The sequence below is a fragment of the Triticum dicoccoides genome, chromosome 3A, assembly GCF_002162155.2.
Source record: "Triticum dicoccoides isolate Atlit2015 ecotype Zavitan chromosome 3A, WEW_v2.0, whole genome shotgun sequence".
Classification (NCBI taxonomy): Eukaryota; Viridiplantae; Streptophyta; class Magnoliopsida; order Poales; family Poaceae; genus Triticum; species Triticum dicoccoides.
Window position 1 is genome coordinate 151,099,911 of NC_041384.1, and position 14,423 is coordinate 151,114,333.

General features: G+C 49.2%; 1 protein-coding gene across 1 annotated transcript; it reads left to right on the forward strand.

Moving 5' to 3' along the window:
- Positions 1-1,109: 1,109 nt before the first annotated feature.
- LOC119267663 (cytochrome P450 71A1-like) lies at positions 1,110-3,157 on the forward strand. The gene is made up of 2 exons (XM_037549092.1): positions 1,110-2,117; positions 2,221-3,157. The coding sequence occupies exons 1-2, from the start codon at positions 1,146-1,148 to the stop codon at positions 2,896-2,898; spliced, it is 1,650 nt and encodes a 549-aa protein (XP_037404989.1). The 5' UTR covers positions 1,110-1,145; the 3' UTR covers positions 2,899-3,157.
- The last annotated feature ends 11,266 nt before the right edge of the window (positions 3,158-14,423 follow it).

Consider the following 14,423-nt stretch of genomic DNA (forward strand, 5'->3'; position numbering starts at 1 on the left):
GCAAAAGTTGATTACTTCTAAAGTACATGCAGACAGGCATCAACCTGGGTTATGGACTGTTAAGTCCAGCAGGTTTCTGAAAGAAAACTGCTGATTGCAGAGTAGCTATTTCAATGTGTACTGTAGCTCGACGGCCGACTAGTTGTTTAATTGTGATCACACAAGTACCATTGAGAAAATACTAAGACGTCGGTCGAGATTACTCATAGAGAAAAAATAACAAAACTAGTAAAATGGCAGTGGTCTGAAGGGACCCAAATCGTATTTTCTGAATTTGAAAAAAGTCCTTTAAAATCTTCAGAACCTAGACTGTTCAAGTGCATAGAGATAATTTTGGTGTACATACATTAACTCAGCAAACACTACTCGGGTGAAACTATGGTGCGTTAGTACTAATCACCGGACTGATCGAGGACTATATAGTTGGCGTCTGACATCTAAATTCAGAAAGGGTCGTTGCAGCCTTGCATGTGTGCAAGTTTCAATGTGTAGTCAACACAGAGAAATACGTGTGTGCTGGGCATGAAAGAGATGAGCGCCTAACCTGGACTCCTGGAGTCGTCGCGCTGCTACCTTCAAGCGGCGATCATCCCGTCTTGCCCCGCCGCCGTCTCGTCGAAAGGAAATAAGGGAGACGATGCCCAAACAAACCGGAGGAGCAGTTAAGTCTCAGACCCACCCTACCAAGCCGACGTGGCCATCCTGTACAGCCACGCAAGCAAAACCATCGGCAGATACCACTTTAATTGGGATTAGGGGGTGCCTTGGCTGGTATTAGATATCTCAGGGGATTAGTTAACTGGTTTCAGAGTTGGGGGGTGGGTTAGCCGGTTTCTGAAACCACAGGGGGTGATGTGGACTTCTTTCTTCATTTTCTGTATTTTGGATAGAAATTATGAAAGGGATGGATCGTCTGAAGCGATAAGGTTAGAGTGAACTCAGTGGACACGCACAAATGGACGGCCACCGAAGAATGAACCCTACTGTGATTGCACATCCAATTAGAACACATGCACATCACCTAAGTTGAAAAGATGCGAAAGAACACACACAAGACGTGGCAAGGGAAGAAAGAAAGACACGCACATCAACTAATATAAACATGAGCAGAGTGCACTGTACCCGCGTCGCAGTGCGACATATACATGGACGCCTCGTCGCCTTTTGCATTGTTGCATTCACCCCTGCTCCTCCTCACCCTGCTCGTGCCGATCTTCGTCTCTTTCCTCCTCTTCCTCACCGAGAAGCCTGGTCCATCCCGCAGCAATGGCGGCGCGCGCCTGCCTCCGTCGCCATGGGGCATTCCCGTCCTTGGCCACCTCCCTCTTCTCGGTTCCCTGCCGCACCGGAAGCTCCGGTCCCTGGCCGAGGCGCACGGCCCCGTCATGCTCCTGCGCCTCGGCGGCGTGCCCACCGTCGTGGCCTCCTCGGCGGACGCGGCGCTGGAGGTCATGAAGACCCACGACCTGGCCTTCGCCAGCCGCCCCGCGGTGCGCATGGCGGAGCGCCTCCTGTACGGCCGCGACATGGCCTTCGCCCCCTACGGGCAGTACTGGCGGCAGGCGCGCCGCGTGTGCGTGCTCCACCTCCTCAGCGCCCGCCGCGTGGCCTCCTTCCGCCGCGTCCGGGAGCAGGAGGCCGGCGCCCTGGTCGACCGCGTCCAGCGCGCTGCCGCCTGCTGCTCGCGGCCCGAGGATAACGTCGTGAACCTGACCGACGAGCTCATATCCTACACCAGCGCCGTCATCTCGCGGGCCGCGTTCGGCGACGATGGCGGGTACGGGATCGACGACGACCTGACGGAGGTGTTCGCCGAGTTCGAGGAGCTGCTGGGCTCGGCCACGGTGGGGGAGTTCGTCCCGTGGCTGGCGTGGGTGGATACGCTCATGGGGCTGGACGCCAAGGTGGCACGGGCGCGCAAGGTGATGGACGGGCTCCTCGAGCGGGTCATCTCCGACCACCGCCAGCGGCGTCTCGGCAGAGGACGGCGGCTCGTTGGCGACGGGGAGGACGATCACCGGGACTTCGTGGACGTGCTGCTGGACGTCAGCGAGGACGATGGAGAAGACTCCGGGGGTGTCCGGTTCGACACGGTCGGCATCAAGGCCATTATCCTGGTACGCAACGTTGGCGCTACAACTATTTAGCTTCACCATCACCATCATCAAATCAATGAAATGAAATGTAACCCTATGCCTTTCTACACGGTTGATGAAACAGGACATGTTCGCCGCGGCCACCGACACGACCTACACGACTCTGACATGGGCCGTGGCGGAGCTCATCAACAACCCATCCGAGATGCACAAGCTCCAGGACGAGGTTTGCGCGGCCGTCAATGGCGCCGGCCACGTCACCGAGGACCACCTCGAGAAGATGAGCTACCTGAGGGCCGTGATCAGGGAGACGCTCCGGCTGCACGCGCCCCTGCCGCTCCTCCTGCCCCGGGAGACGCTGGAGGACACGGAGCTGCTGGGCTACCGCGTCCCGGCGCGGACGCGCGTGGTGATCAACGCGTGGGCCATCGGCCGCGACCCGGCGACGTGGGAGCGCGCCGAGGAGTTCGTCCCGGCGAGGTTCGCGGATGGCCCGGCGGAGTACGTCCTGGGGCAGGACTTCAGGTTCGTGCCCTTCGGCGCCGGAAGGAGGGGCTGCCCCGGCGTCGGCTTCGCCGTGCCGTCGATCGACCTGGCGCTCGCCAGCCTGCTGTACCATTTCGACTGGGAGCTGCCGGCGGCGGCGGCCGGGGCGAAGCTGGACATGAGCGAGCTGTATGGGTTGTCCGTCCGGCTCAAGGCCACGCTGCATCTGGTTGCTAAGCCGTGGACCCGTGGTCTCCTTGAGCTGCACCTGCCACTGTGGACACGACTTTGGGATTGCTTGAAGAAACAGAAATGATTTTCTATCATGCACGAGATATATTGTGCATGTATCCATCGTCTATTGGTGCTTACAGATTAAAGATTTGTGCCCAGTGTTGCGGTCGAGTCTAGGTGGCACAGAACACTAGACTGTGCACCAAACGAAAGTGCCCAGTGTTGCGGACGACACGCCATGCACGACAGTGGAACAACGCCGAATCCAGCCGTCGAATGCACTTCATTCATGTACATGGACGGACTGATATATATATGATCGCTCACAAATCGTTCGGACACCATCGTGTGCATAGCATCGCTCGTGCACCAAATTGCTATTATATAATTTGTACTCCGCAATTCATGCAACTTATGAATGCCTCAAGTGAGGATGGAGCGTCGACCTGTTGGCTGAGCAGCTGAGGTTGCTGTCAGCTCACCCGAGCTTGAGGCCCTGTTTGGTAAGTCCTAGGACTTTTTTTAGTCCCAACTTATAAGTCCCAAGTCTTTAAAAAGTCTCTAACTGTTTGGTTCCTGGGACTTAACAAGGATTAAAAGACCATACTATAATTATAAGTCCGTATAAGTCCCTCCTTGAGAGTCCTATTTCATAAGTCTCAAATGCCCACTTTAAGTCTCTATAAGTTCCTCCTGTTCGGTTTAGATGGGACTTATAGGGACTTTTTTAAGTCCCTAAACCAACAAGTCCCTGAAAACAAACACGCTCTGAGTCCCGGCATGGACGCGCGATGCTCACGAAGTTTCTTCTATAAAGAAAAGCAAACGAGGATTAGCTTTTGGGTTGGTCTCATTTTTTTTATGAATGCCTCAGCGATCCTTTTACTAGCCCTATGACAAGCTTGATGTGAAGAATATTGTGCCAATAGGAGACTTGTCATCTTGTGAAACATGAGCACACGTCTCCAGCTTGTTAAGCTCCAAGCTCTTCCAATTTCAGATATGCACTAGAGGCTAACGTGCGCTTTGCCGCGCCACTTTCACTCGTGGAATATTTCTCTCTAGCAAGTTGCTGTGGTTGATTATTTTGTTTTGATTTTACCCGTGTGCACCTGATTTTTAATTATATTACGATGGTGTTTTTTTGCATTCACATATCGTGCTAGAGTGCCCATAAAGACAATATTTGTGTTGAGAGAAAAATGAAGTTGTTGGATGAATGGGTGTGGTGTCTTTACATATTTTGACCATGATGTAAGACGGTGGCCATTGTGTTAGCCCCTTGGGAGCTGAACTCATATTTCAAGGTGAAACGGTAGAATTGCTGATATAAAGTTCACATGGGTTGGCCCACAAATCTCACGCTAGCCCAGCTCAGCTCTCTACTCCACTCGCATGCTTAGTAATATTAGAAGAACGTGCGTGCGTTGCAACGGGGTCACATTAACTTTAAGAGTTTAATATTAATCATGTTAATAATACATTTAATATTCTCATATATATCAAGTGATACTGGCGGCCTTTTTTGTCAATTTAGCAATGGACTCAATTGCAACGGGTTCTTTATACATATCAGACAACTCGCTACTACTTAAACTACAACTATGGCTACCAATATTTTTTTGTCAATTTAGCTCAGCAATAGTGCCTGACTTAATAGACTGCTTTGCATTCACCCTCTCAGAAGACAAAGAGAACCAACTCAACGTGTCAGAAGATTAACAGAAATTTCATTTGTATGACATGAGCATATAGCAGAAGCACCAACACATAGATCAGCAGAGAGCAGAGCACAGCATGCACACACTCGGGCCATCTATATCATACACACACAGCAACGCACACACGCATCACGCTGCCATACACATACAGAAAAGCAGGCACACACGCATTATGCGCATTGGCCGGTGCGACGCACGCAGAGCAAGTACGTACGCACGGAGAGCAAGCTAGCAAGCACGCACGCGTCCAACCCCGCCGCTGCATGCGCTGGCAGAAGGTGAGGCAGCAAGGGAGACTGTACATTGAAGCTGTCCATGCAAGGCTGGAGGTGCTGGGCCGGCGACGGCGGTGTCGGGACGGCGCTTGATTCGTTACCGGTGGCGTGGAGCTTGGGGCGGCAACGCGGCGATAGCTAGTGCTCGGGGATGGGGGTTTGGAGCGGGGGCAGTCGACCCGATGGCTGGCGAAGTTAACGGGCTCGGGCGGCTGGAAATTCGGCGGGTGGCGGCGGCACAACGCGAGGATGGGACAGGCGGAAAACCTAGCGGGCGTTCAACTACCAATACCCACGCCTTTTTTAGGGAAATTGCTTGTGAAAATAACGTGCGACGACGACTTAGCGAGCGGATCCCCTTAAAAAAGACATAGCGAGCAGATTCCCTTAAAACTGGTAGGAATGGATACGATTGATGACGTTGATAAATAGTGGTGAATGTTGGCCTAATTTACTATCATCATGCATGGAAACGAATCATCAAGAAAAAGAATACTTCCTATTACTACACTCATAGGAAGCTTCCTAATCTCTGCTACCAAACAGTTTCTGCCCAAACAAGAAAGGAAAGTTATGGACGTGATTCGGAAGAAAATAAACGTTATGAAGATTAATTAATTTAGATTTGATCTTTAAAAATTGATTGTGATTGATTCTTTTACATAAAGACATTACTAAATAATTTACGTCCGTATGGAAAGTTCTGATCCGTTCAGTTTTTTTCGTTGTGTGAGAGGGTGAAGTAAAAATAAACCGATGAAGTGGGGGAGGCGACGAAAAAAATCTACGATGGTTAACCTACGAAAAAACCCGGACGAAAGTGGTGGGACGAAAAAAAACCTGAAAGCGAGACTACCAACTGCTCCATTAGGAGTAGAGATTGTGTTTGCTCTCACTCCACTGTTATCTTATAAAAGCCGGCTATTTTTTGTCAAATAAAAAGATGTTCGCATATTTAAAAAAATCTTGGATTTTAAAAAATGTTGTAAATTAAAGAACCATGATTTTTTTAAATGCGTGGGAATTTAGAGAGTATTCATAGATTTAAAAACATTTACTAATTTGAAATAAAGCCCATAGGCTTAAAATATCTTCATAGCACTCTTAGCAATTTAATTTATAACATTGTCAATTCAACCCGTCATCCCGACATGCCGCTACAGCCGACCTCTCCTGGAGGCACAACAGAGCAAACTCAGCGGCCCACGAAGGCATGCAGCGCCTAGCTAATCTGATTAACCCCGGCCATCAACAATCTTCCACGCTACATGAAGGAGACGTACGAAAGCAAAATGGACGCACAAGAAACCCAGCTGCCCACACAAAACTATAACCCACTGTAAACAGGGTCCTATACACTCTCCACACCCACGATTCACCATGAGAGCTCCCATCGAGGGAGCTTAGAGTTTTAGATGATGGCAAGATGGTGGTGAAGCTACATGGGATAGCATCATTTTTTTACCGGATTCACTGGCATATTTTCACTGGATTTGTTAAAACTGATGCACACTGAACATAACCTATCATTCGCAATCCAATGACCAACGGGCAAATCGAAGTTTGGAGATATATCTTCGTAAGGAAAAAAAAAAGGCCTTTGTTTGGACCGACGCGCTTGTACCGTCATTGTCAGCGTCAGCGTCAGGGTGGTGCAAGTGCCAAATGCCACAGTGACCATCTAATGAAACATCCATATATAACTAGTTGAATGCCTGTGCATTGTCACGGGAATACAAAATATGATGTAAAAAGATAACTCGACATGAATTAACAATATTCATATCTATTAGTGACACATTCTGCAAAATGAAATACATATACAACTATATGAATTAAATATAGTACTACAATTTTTTTCTTGGAAATAGTATCATAATTCATATGCAACATGGAAAATAAAAGGTTAAAAGGACATACATCTAAGAAATTTGATAGCCCTCACAGAGCGTCTAAATACCTTGGTTCTACTCCTTCTGTTCCTAAATACCTTGGTTCGAACATGAACTACATACAAAGTAAAATAAGTGATTCTACACTCTAAAACATATCGTTATACATCCATATGTAGTGGGAAGTGCAGCACTGGACGCAGCGGCATCTGATCCCACGCCATCGACGGCGCGCAGGCCTTCGTGATTCGGATCAGAGTAGGCTGCTAGGGTATATGGGTGTCAGACATCGTTTTGTAGCGTATATATATACTCCCTCCGTTTCAAAATATAGCGCGCCCACGCTTTTCGAGGTTCAACTTTGACCATAAATTTAACCTACGAGACCGACTGCGGCGGGATCAAAAATTATATAATTAAAAACTTTTTTTGAATACGAATTCATTGGTATAATTTTTTCGCCTGCCGCAGTCGGTCTTGTTGATTAAATTAATGGTCAAAGTTGAAACACGGAAATCGAGGACGCGCTATATTTTGGAATGGAGGGAGTATGTATTATAGGCAGTATAACCTGACACAAAAGCAAGTGCATGCTGCAAATGTCAGTATGGAGCCGACAGTTGCCCCAGGCGTGGGCCTTCGTGATTCTGGCAGTATGAACGCAGATACCATTGTTGTGTGCCATTGCGATAGTGTAGGACGTAATTTCTTTTTACCAGCTATATAGAAGAGCACGCACCTGTACAACTTTGTGCTCCCTGGCATCCATTTCTACAAGTGCCCGAGTCAATCAGTAAGTAACTAGCTTGTTGATTTAACATGCACATGTCATTTTCGTTTGGGACGTGCAGAACCACGGACCATGTGATTTTTGGCTTTGGGAGGATCTTTTGACGGGAATAGCAGGAGCTCTGCTTTTGCATTGTAATGGAAGAGAGGAAAAATCAAGCAGTACAACATCCTTCTGGGACATGTCCCCGGATAGGATAGGGACTGCTCAAGAACACACAATGTTTCTCACAGGGCAGATTTTATGCAATAACCTGATCCTGACCAGTTGCCTCAACATATAATTTTACATCATCGCTGATTAAATCAGCCAACATGAACACAGTCAATTCCTTCTGCTGAAAGATCCTCTTGTTGTGTTCCTTCCACAGGTGCCAGGCGATGTAGGCCGCCAACGTGATATCCTCCTGTACCTTGTTCTTCGGACCGCGTGCGGAGCATAGCCTTCTCCACCAGTCTATAATCGAGCTAGCCGAAGACGCAATACGCCACACCCTACTGTTAGATCCGTGGAAGTGGAACCATATTTCCTTTGCAAAAGAACACCCCCGCGTCAAATGCATTGTAGATTCAGCCTCTTAATCACACAACTTGCATCGATCATTATGTGGCCAATTCCGCGCTAGTAGTCTATCCGCCGTCCAATTTCTGTTCTGCAGGAGTAGCCGAAGGTAGAATTTGACCTTCCCCTCCATCTTGCATCTCCATATTCTCTCCAGATCCAGCTGCTCGATCCCGGCCGCAAACTGGATGGCATAGGCAGAGCATGCAGAGTAGGAGCCGTTTGCCGTGAGTGACCACCTGATCACATCCTTTGCCTCCGAAAGGCTCACCTGCTGAACCTCCTCCCAAATTCTGACAAATTGTGCTAGCTGCTCCTCGTTGTTCATTCTTTGTAAACCTTGCATCCACCGGCCGTTTGTCAAAGCCTCTTTGACAGTAATTCTTTTAAAACGCGCCAGCTTGAAGATCTTCGGTGCAATCACATAAGGGGCCTCCCCATGCATCCATCTATCCATCCAGAACAGCGCAAGCTGACCATCACCCAACTGAATAGAGGAGCAGCTCGAGAACAACTGTCTATCAATGGCGTCGCACGGAGTAGGAGATCCTTTCCACGGTCGATCGACGTCATCCCATCTGAACCATTCCCATCTCAAGCGCAAGGCCCGACTGAAACACTCGATGTTCTTGATACCTAACCCACCAACAATCTTGGGGGAGCAGGCCCGCTTCCAGTTTACAAGACACTTGCCTCCAGCCGCTCTTTCTTCAATTTCCCATAGGAAATTTCTCCTGAGTTTGTCCACCTTTCTAATGAACCATTTATCCGGTTGGAAGGCTGTTAAGAAGTAAATGGCCGTGCTGGTGACCACCGAGTTGATGTAAACCAGTCTCCCCATCCTGTTTAGCAATCTACCCTTCCTAGGCGATAGCTTTCCCGCCATCTTGTCCAGAACCGGCTGCACCTCGGCCCTCCTGGGCTTCCTGACACCTAGAGGCAATCCCAAATATTTACATGGGAGAGCCCCTTGAATCCCACCAAACACAGCCAGCATGGGGTCCAGCTCAATTTCATCACAGGCAATGGGATACGCCACCGTTTTGCTGATATTAGTGGACAGACCAGAAGCATTACCAAAGATCTTGAGAATGGCCTGAACTGCAAGAAAATCATCCATGGTGGGGTTGATGAACAGAGCCGCGTCGTCAGCATAGAAGCTGGAGCGGAAGCGGGTAATCTGAGATCTCAGTGGGGATAGAATGTCTCGCTCTGCAGCCATCGATAGGAGCCGCTGCAATGGTTCCATGGCAATGATGAAAAGCAGCAGGGACAAAGGGTCTCCCTGCCGAAGCCCTCGCAAGTGAACAAAAGGTGAGCCAGGTATTCCGTTTAAAAGCACCCTTGATGATGTGGAGGACAAAATCAGTGAAATCATATCGCGCCATCTCTGACCAAACCCCATCGCCTCCAGGACCTCCATCAGGTATGCCCAGCTTACCGAATCAAAAGCCTTGGCGATGTCAAGCTTCAGGAATATCAAGGGCGACTTTGTGGAATGAGCAGCCTTGATCACGTTCTTGACGTACAGGAAGTTGTCTTGAATAGCCCTTCCTCTTATGAAGGCACTCTGATTATTTGTGACAAGCCCCTTGATCTCAGGAATCAGCGGGAAGCCAACATCTTGCTGACAATTTTTGGAACACTGTGCATTAGACTCACCGGCCTAAAGTCACTTGCCTCCTGAGCATCGTCCTTCTTGGGCAGCAGCACAATATTTGCGGTATTTAGCAGCTTCCAGTTGTGTCCATGGAGCGAGTGAACACAATTCACCGCAGCAAGGAGGTCCTCTTTAATCAGTTGCCAACAATGCTTGAAAAACATCCCCGTGAACCCATCCGGCCCAGGTGCTTTCTCACCGTGCATCTCAGTTACGGCCGCGTGCAGCTCATGCTCGGTGAAGGGGTTGTCTAAGTGCTGCAGATCTCGCCTTGGCAATCCCATGGCCTCCCAATTCATTTTTGTGGTCCTCGAGAACGGTGTGCCCATAATGCTTTTGAATCTATCGAATAGGATCTGAGCCTTCCCCTCATGATCAGTCACTCTTCCACTCCTTCCGTTCAAACTTGGTATGTGATTCTTGCGGCGCCTTCCACTAGCTCTGATTTGAAAGAACCTAGTGTTGGCATCTCCTTCTCTTATATCAGTTAGCCTCGATTTCTGCCTCCATTTAGCTCTGTCAATAGCCGCCAGGCCCAACAACTTGGCTTTCAGCATAGCACGCAGCCTCCTCTCCTCAGCGGATAGATCCCTCTCCTCTTGCGCCAAATCAAGCCTGAAGATCACCTCACTCGCCAGGCTCGACATGAAACTAGCCCATCGTACCTTTTTCTTGTTCCAAAGACGCAGAGCCTGCGCGGTTCTGGAAAGCTTGGTGTGCAAAACCCGAATAGGATCAGTAGATTTCACCTCTCTGTTCCATGCCATCTGAACCACTCCCTGAAAATCAGAACACTTACGCCAATGGTTCTCAAAGCGGAAGGCCTTATAATGCGAGCACTCCATCTTCTTTAGCACAATGGGACAGTGATCAGAAATATTAGTGGAGGCTGCCGATAGTTGATACTGAGGGAAGCTGGCCTCCTAGTCATTTGTCACCATGATTCTATCAATCTTCGAGTGAGTAACATTCTCCCGTTCATTTGACCATGTGAATCTCCTTCCCAGCAACGGGAAATCAATCAGCTCCATCTCCTCAATGGCAGCCCGAAACCGCCCCATCATTCTCAGATTTAAATTGTTATTGCTCTTATCACTTGCCCTGCTGATCATATTAAAATCACCGAGGATCAACCACCGCGGCAGCATTTGCATCTTGATCCTTCGCAGTTCATCAATGAACTGGATCTTCTCCTCTTCCAATTGCGGTCCGTAAACGCCGGAGATGGACCAGCTCTCCCCATTGGCTCTGCACCTGATCATCCCCGAGACTGAAAACTCCCCAGCCGCAGATGGATCATTTTTTATCTCGAAATCCTCATTGCAAGCAATGAGCACACCTCTCCTAGGGCCGTTCGCACGGAGGGAGATGAAATTATCCTTGAATCTCGGTCCTAGTGCCTCCACAACCAGCCCATTTGAAGGATCGTTGAGCTTCGTTTCTTGCAAACATACTATGTTGCATTTGAGGTCAGACACAAAAATCTGCACAGCCCTTCTCTTCGCGGGATTGTTTAAACCCCTCACATTCCAGCTCAATATGGAGAGATCCATAAAACAGTTTGACTCCTCTCAAGCAGCTTCCTTTCATGGCAACCATCATATTCCAACAGAACATTTAGACTTCTACCACTCCTCCCAAAGGGGATTACAGCTGAGCAGCACCACCACACCACAACCACAATACAACTCACACAGCCAGCACTAACAGGCGAGGGAAGGAAAAACACTAACATTGGCAAACTAGGAGGAACACCACTTGACCGATTTTGCTGCAAACAACGCACCAATCAGACCGGCACACCCTGCGCCAGTCCCTTCTTGCCCCCTTTCCTCTGCTTTTCTGGCCCCGTTGCCTCAAGCATGGCCTCCACCGCTGCGATGAAGCTGCCAGGGAGCGGCTTCTTGAACATCTCCCTATACCTTTCTAGATCTGCCGGCGCCGGGGTTGCAGGCAGCCCCTCTCCATCCCATACGCCACTCTTCTTGAGGAGGATGAACTGCACCTTGTCCATAGCCGACAACCTCGCCGTTGGCTTGGATGCCAGCCTGCCGCTGCTTCGCTTCGCGGCGAGCCCCGCCAGGCCAGGCCCCAAGTCGCCGCCGGCCATCGGGGTGGGAAGGAGAGGTGTGGGAGAGGGGAGACACAGCTAATGAGAAAGCGGCTCAGCGGGTCAGGTCGGTCCTCAATCTGTGTTCCAGTCCCAGCCTTGTCAGCCCCAGCTCCATCAGTGGTCGACAAGGCCTGGGCCGCAAAAGACGGCCCAACTTGACCATCTCCAACATCCGGCTCTCCCATCCTTCTTCCTGGGCTTTTGCGTGGCAAATGCGGCCTATACACACCGACGCCCGCCACACCATCCCCACTGCAAGCCACCAGTGCATCCTCCTGGTCAAAGAGCTCACGCCTGTCAGCGCCCCGTTCTTCTGCCTCTGCGGGCCCCACTGTTGCACGAAACCCCACATCTCGTTGTTGGGGAACGTAGTAATTTCAAAAAAATTCCTACGCACACGCAAGATCATGGTGATGCACAGCAACGAGAGGGGGAGAGTGTGATCTACGTACCCTTGTAGATCGACAACGGAAGCGTTAACTTGGTTGATGTAGTCGTACGTCTCCACGGCCCGACCGATCAAGCACCGAAACTACGGCACCTCCGAGTTCTAGCACACGTTCAGCTCGATGATGATCCTCGGACTCTGATCCAGCAAAGTGTTGGGGAAGAGTTCCGTCAGCACGACGGCGTGGTGACGATCTTGATGTAGTACCATCGCAGGGCTTCGCCTAAGCATCGCTACAATATTATCGAGGACTATGGTGGAAGGGGGCACCGCACACGGCTAAGAATATGATCACGTGGATCAACTTGTGTGTCTAGGGGTGCCCCCTGCCCCCGTATATAAAGGAGCAAGGGGAGGAGGCCGGCCGGCCCTATAGGCGCGCCAAGGAGGAGTCCTCCTCCTAGTAGGAGTAGGACTCCTACTAGGAGGGGGAAGAAAGTGGGGAGGGAGAGGGAAAGGGAGGCGCCGCCCCCCCTCTCCTCGTCCAATTCGGACCAGGGGGGGAGGAGGCGCGCGGCCCACCTTTGGCTACCCCTCTCTCTTTCCACTAAGGCCCATATGGCCCATTACTTCTCCCGGGGGGGTTCTGGTAACCCTCCGGCTCTCCGGTTTTCTCCGAAATCACCCGGAACACTTCCGGTGTCCGAATATAGCCGTCCAATATATCAATCTTTATGTCTCGACCATTTCGAGACTCCTCGTCATGTCCGTGATCACATCCGGGACTCCGAACTAACTTCGGTACATCAAAACTCATAAACTCATAATATAACTGTCATCGAAACCTTAAGTGTGCGGACCCTACGGGTTCGAGAACAATGTAGACATGACCGAGACACGTCTCCGGTCAATAACCAATAGAGGAACCTGGATGCTCATATTGGCTTCTACATATTCTACGAAGATCTTTATCGGTCAGACCACATAACAACATACGTTGTTCCCTTTGTCATCGGTATGTTACTTGCCCGAGATTCGATCGTCGGTATCCCATACCTAGTTCAATCTCGTTACCGGCAAGTCTCTTTACTCGTTCCGTAATACATCATCTCGCAACTAACTCATTAGTTGCAATGCTTGCAAGGCTTATGTGATGTGTATTACCGAGAGGGCCCAGAGATACCTCTCCGACAATCGGAGTGACAAATCCTAATCTCGAAATACGCCAACCCAACATGTACCTTTGGAGACACCTATAGAGCACCTTTATAATCACCCATTTACGTTGTGACGTTTGGTAGCACACAAAGTGTTCCTCCGGCAAATGGGAGTTGCATAATCTCATAGTCATAGGAACATGTATAAGTCATGAAGAAAGCAATAGCAACATACTAAATGATCGGGTGCTAAGCTAGTGCAATGGGTCATGTCAATCAGATCATTCACCTAATGATGTGATCCCGTTAATCAAATAACAACTCATTGTTCATGGTTAGGAAACATAACCATCTTTGATTAACGAGCTAGTCAAGTAGAGGCATACTAGTGACACTCTGTTTGTCTATGTATTCACACATGTATTATGTTTCCGGTTAATACAATTCTAGCATGAATAATAAACATTTATCATGATATAAGGAAATAAATAATAACTTTATTATTGCCTTTAGGGCATATTTCTTTCAGTCTCCCACTTGCACTAGAGTCAATAATCTAGATTACACAGTAATGATTCTAACACCCATGGAGCCTTGGTGCTGATCATGTTTTGCTCGTGGAAGAGGCTTAGTCAACGGGTCTGCAATATTCAGATCCGTATGTATCTTGCAAATCTCTATGTCTCCCACCTAGACTAGATCCCGGATGGAATTGAAGCGTCTCTTGATGTGCTTGGTTCTCTTGTGAAATCTGGATTCCTTTGCCAAGGCAATTGCACCAGTATTGTCACAAAAGATTTTCATTGGACCCGATGCACTAGGTATGACACCTAGATCGGATATGAACTCCTTCATCCAGACTCCTTCATTTGCTGCTTCCGAAGCAGCTATGTACTCCGCTTCACATGTAGATCCCGCTACAACGCTTTGTTTAGAACTGCACCAACTGACAGCTCCACCATTTAATGTAAACACGTATCCGGTTTACGATTTAGAATTGTCCGGATCAGTGTCAAAGCTTGCATCAACGTAACCTTTTACGATGAGCTC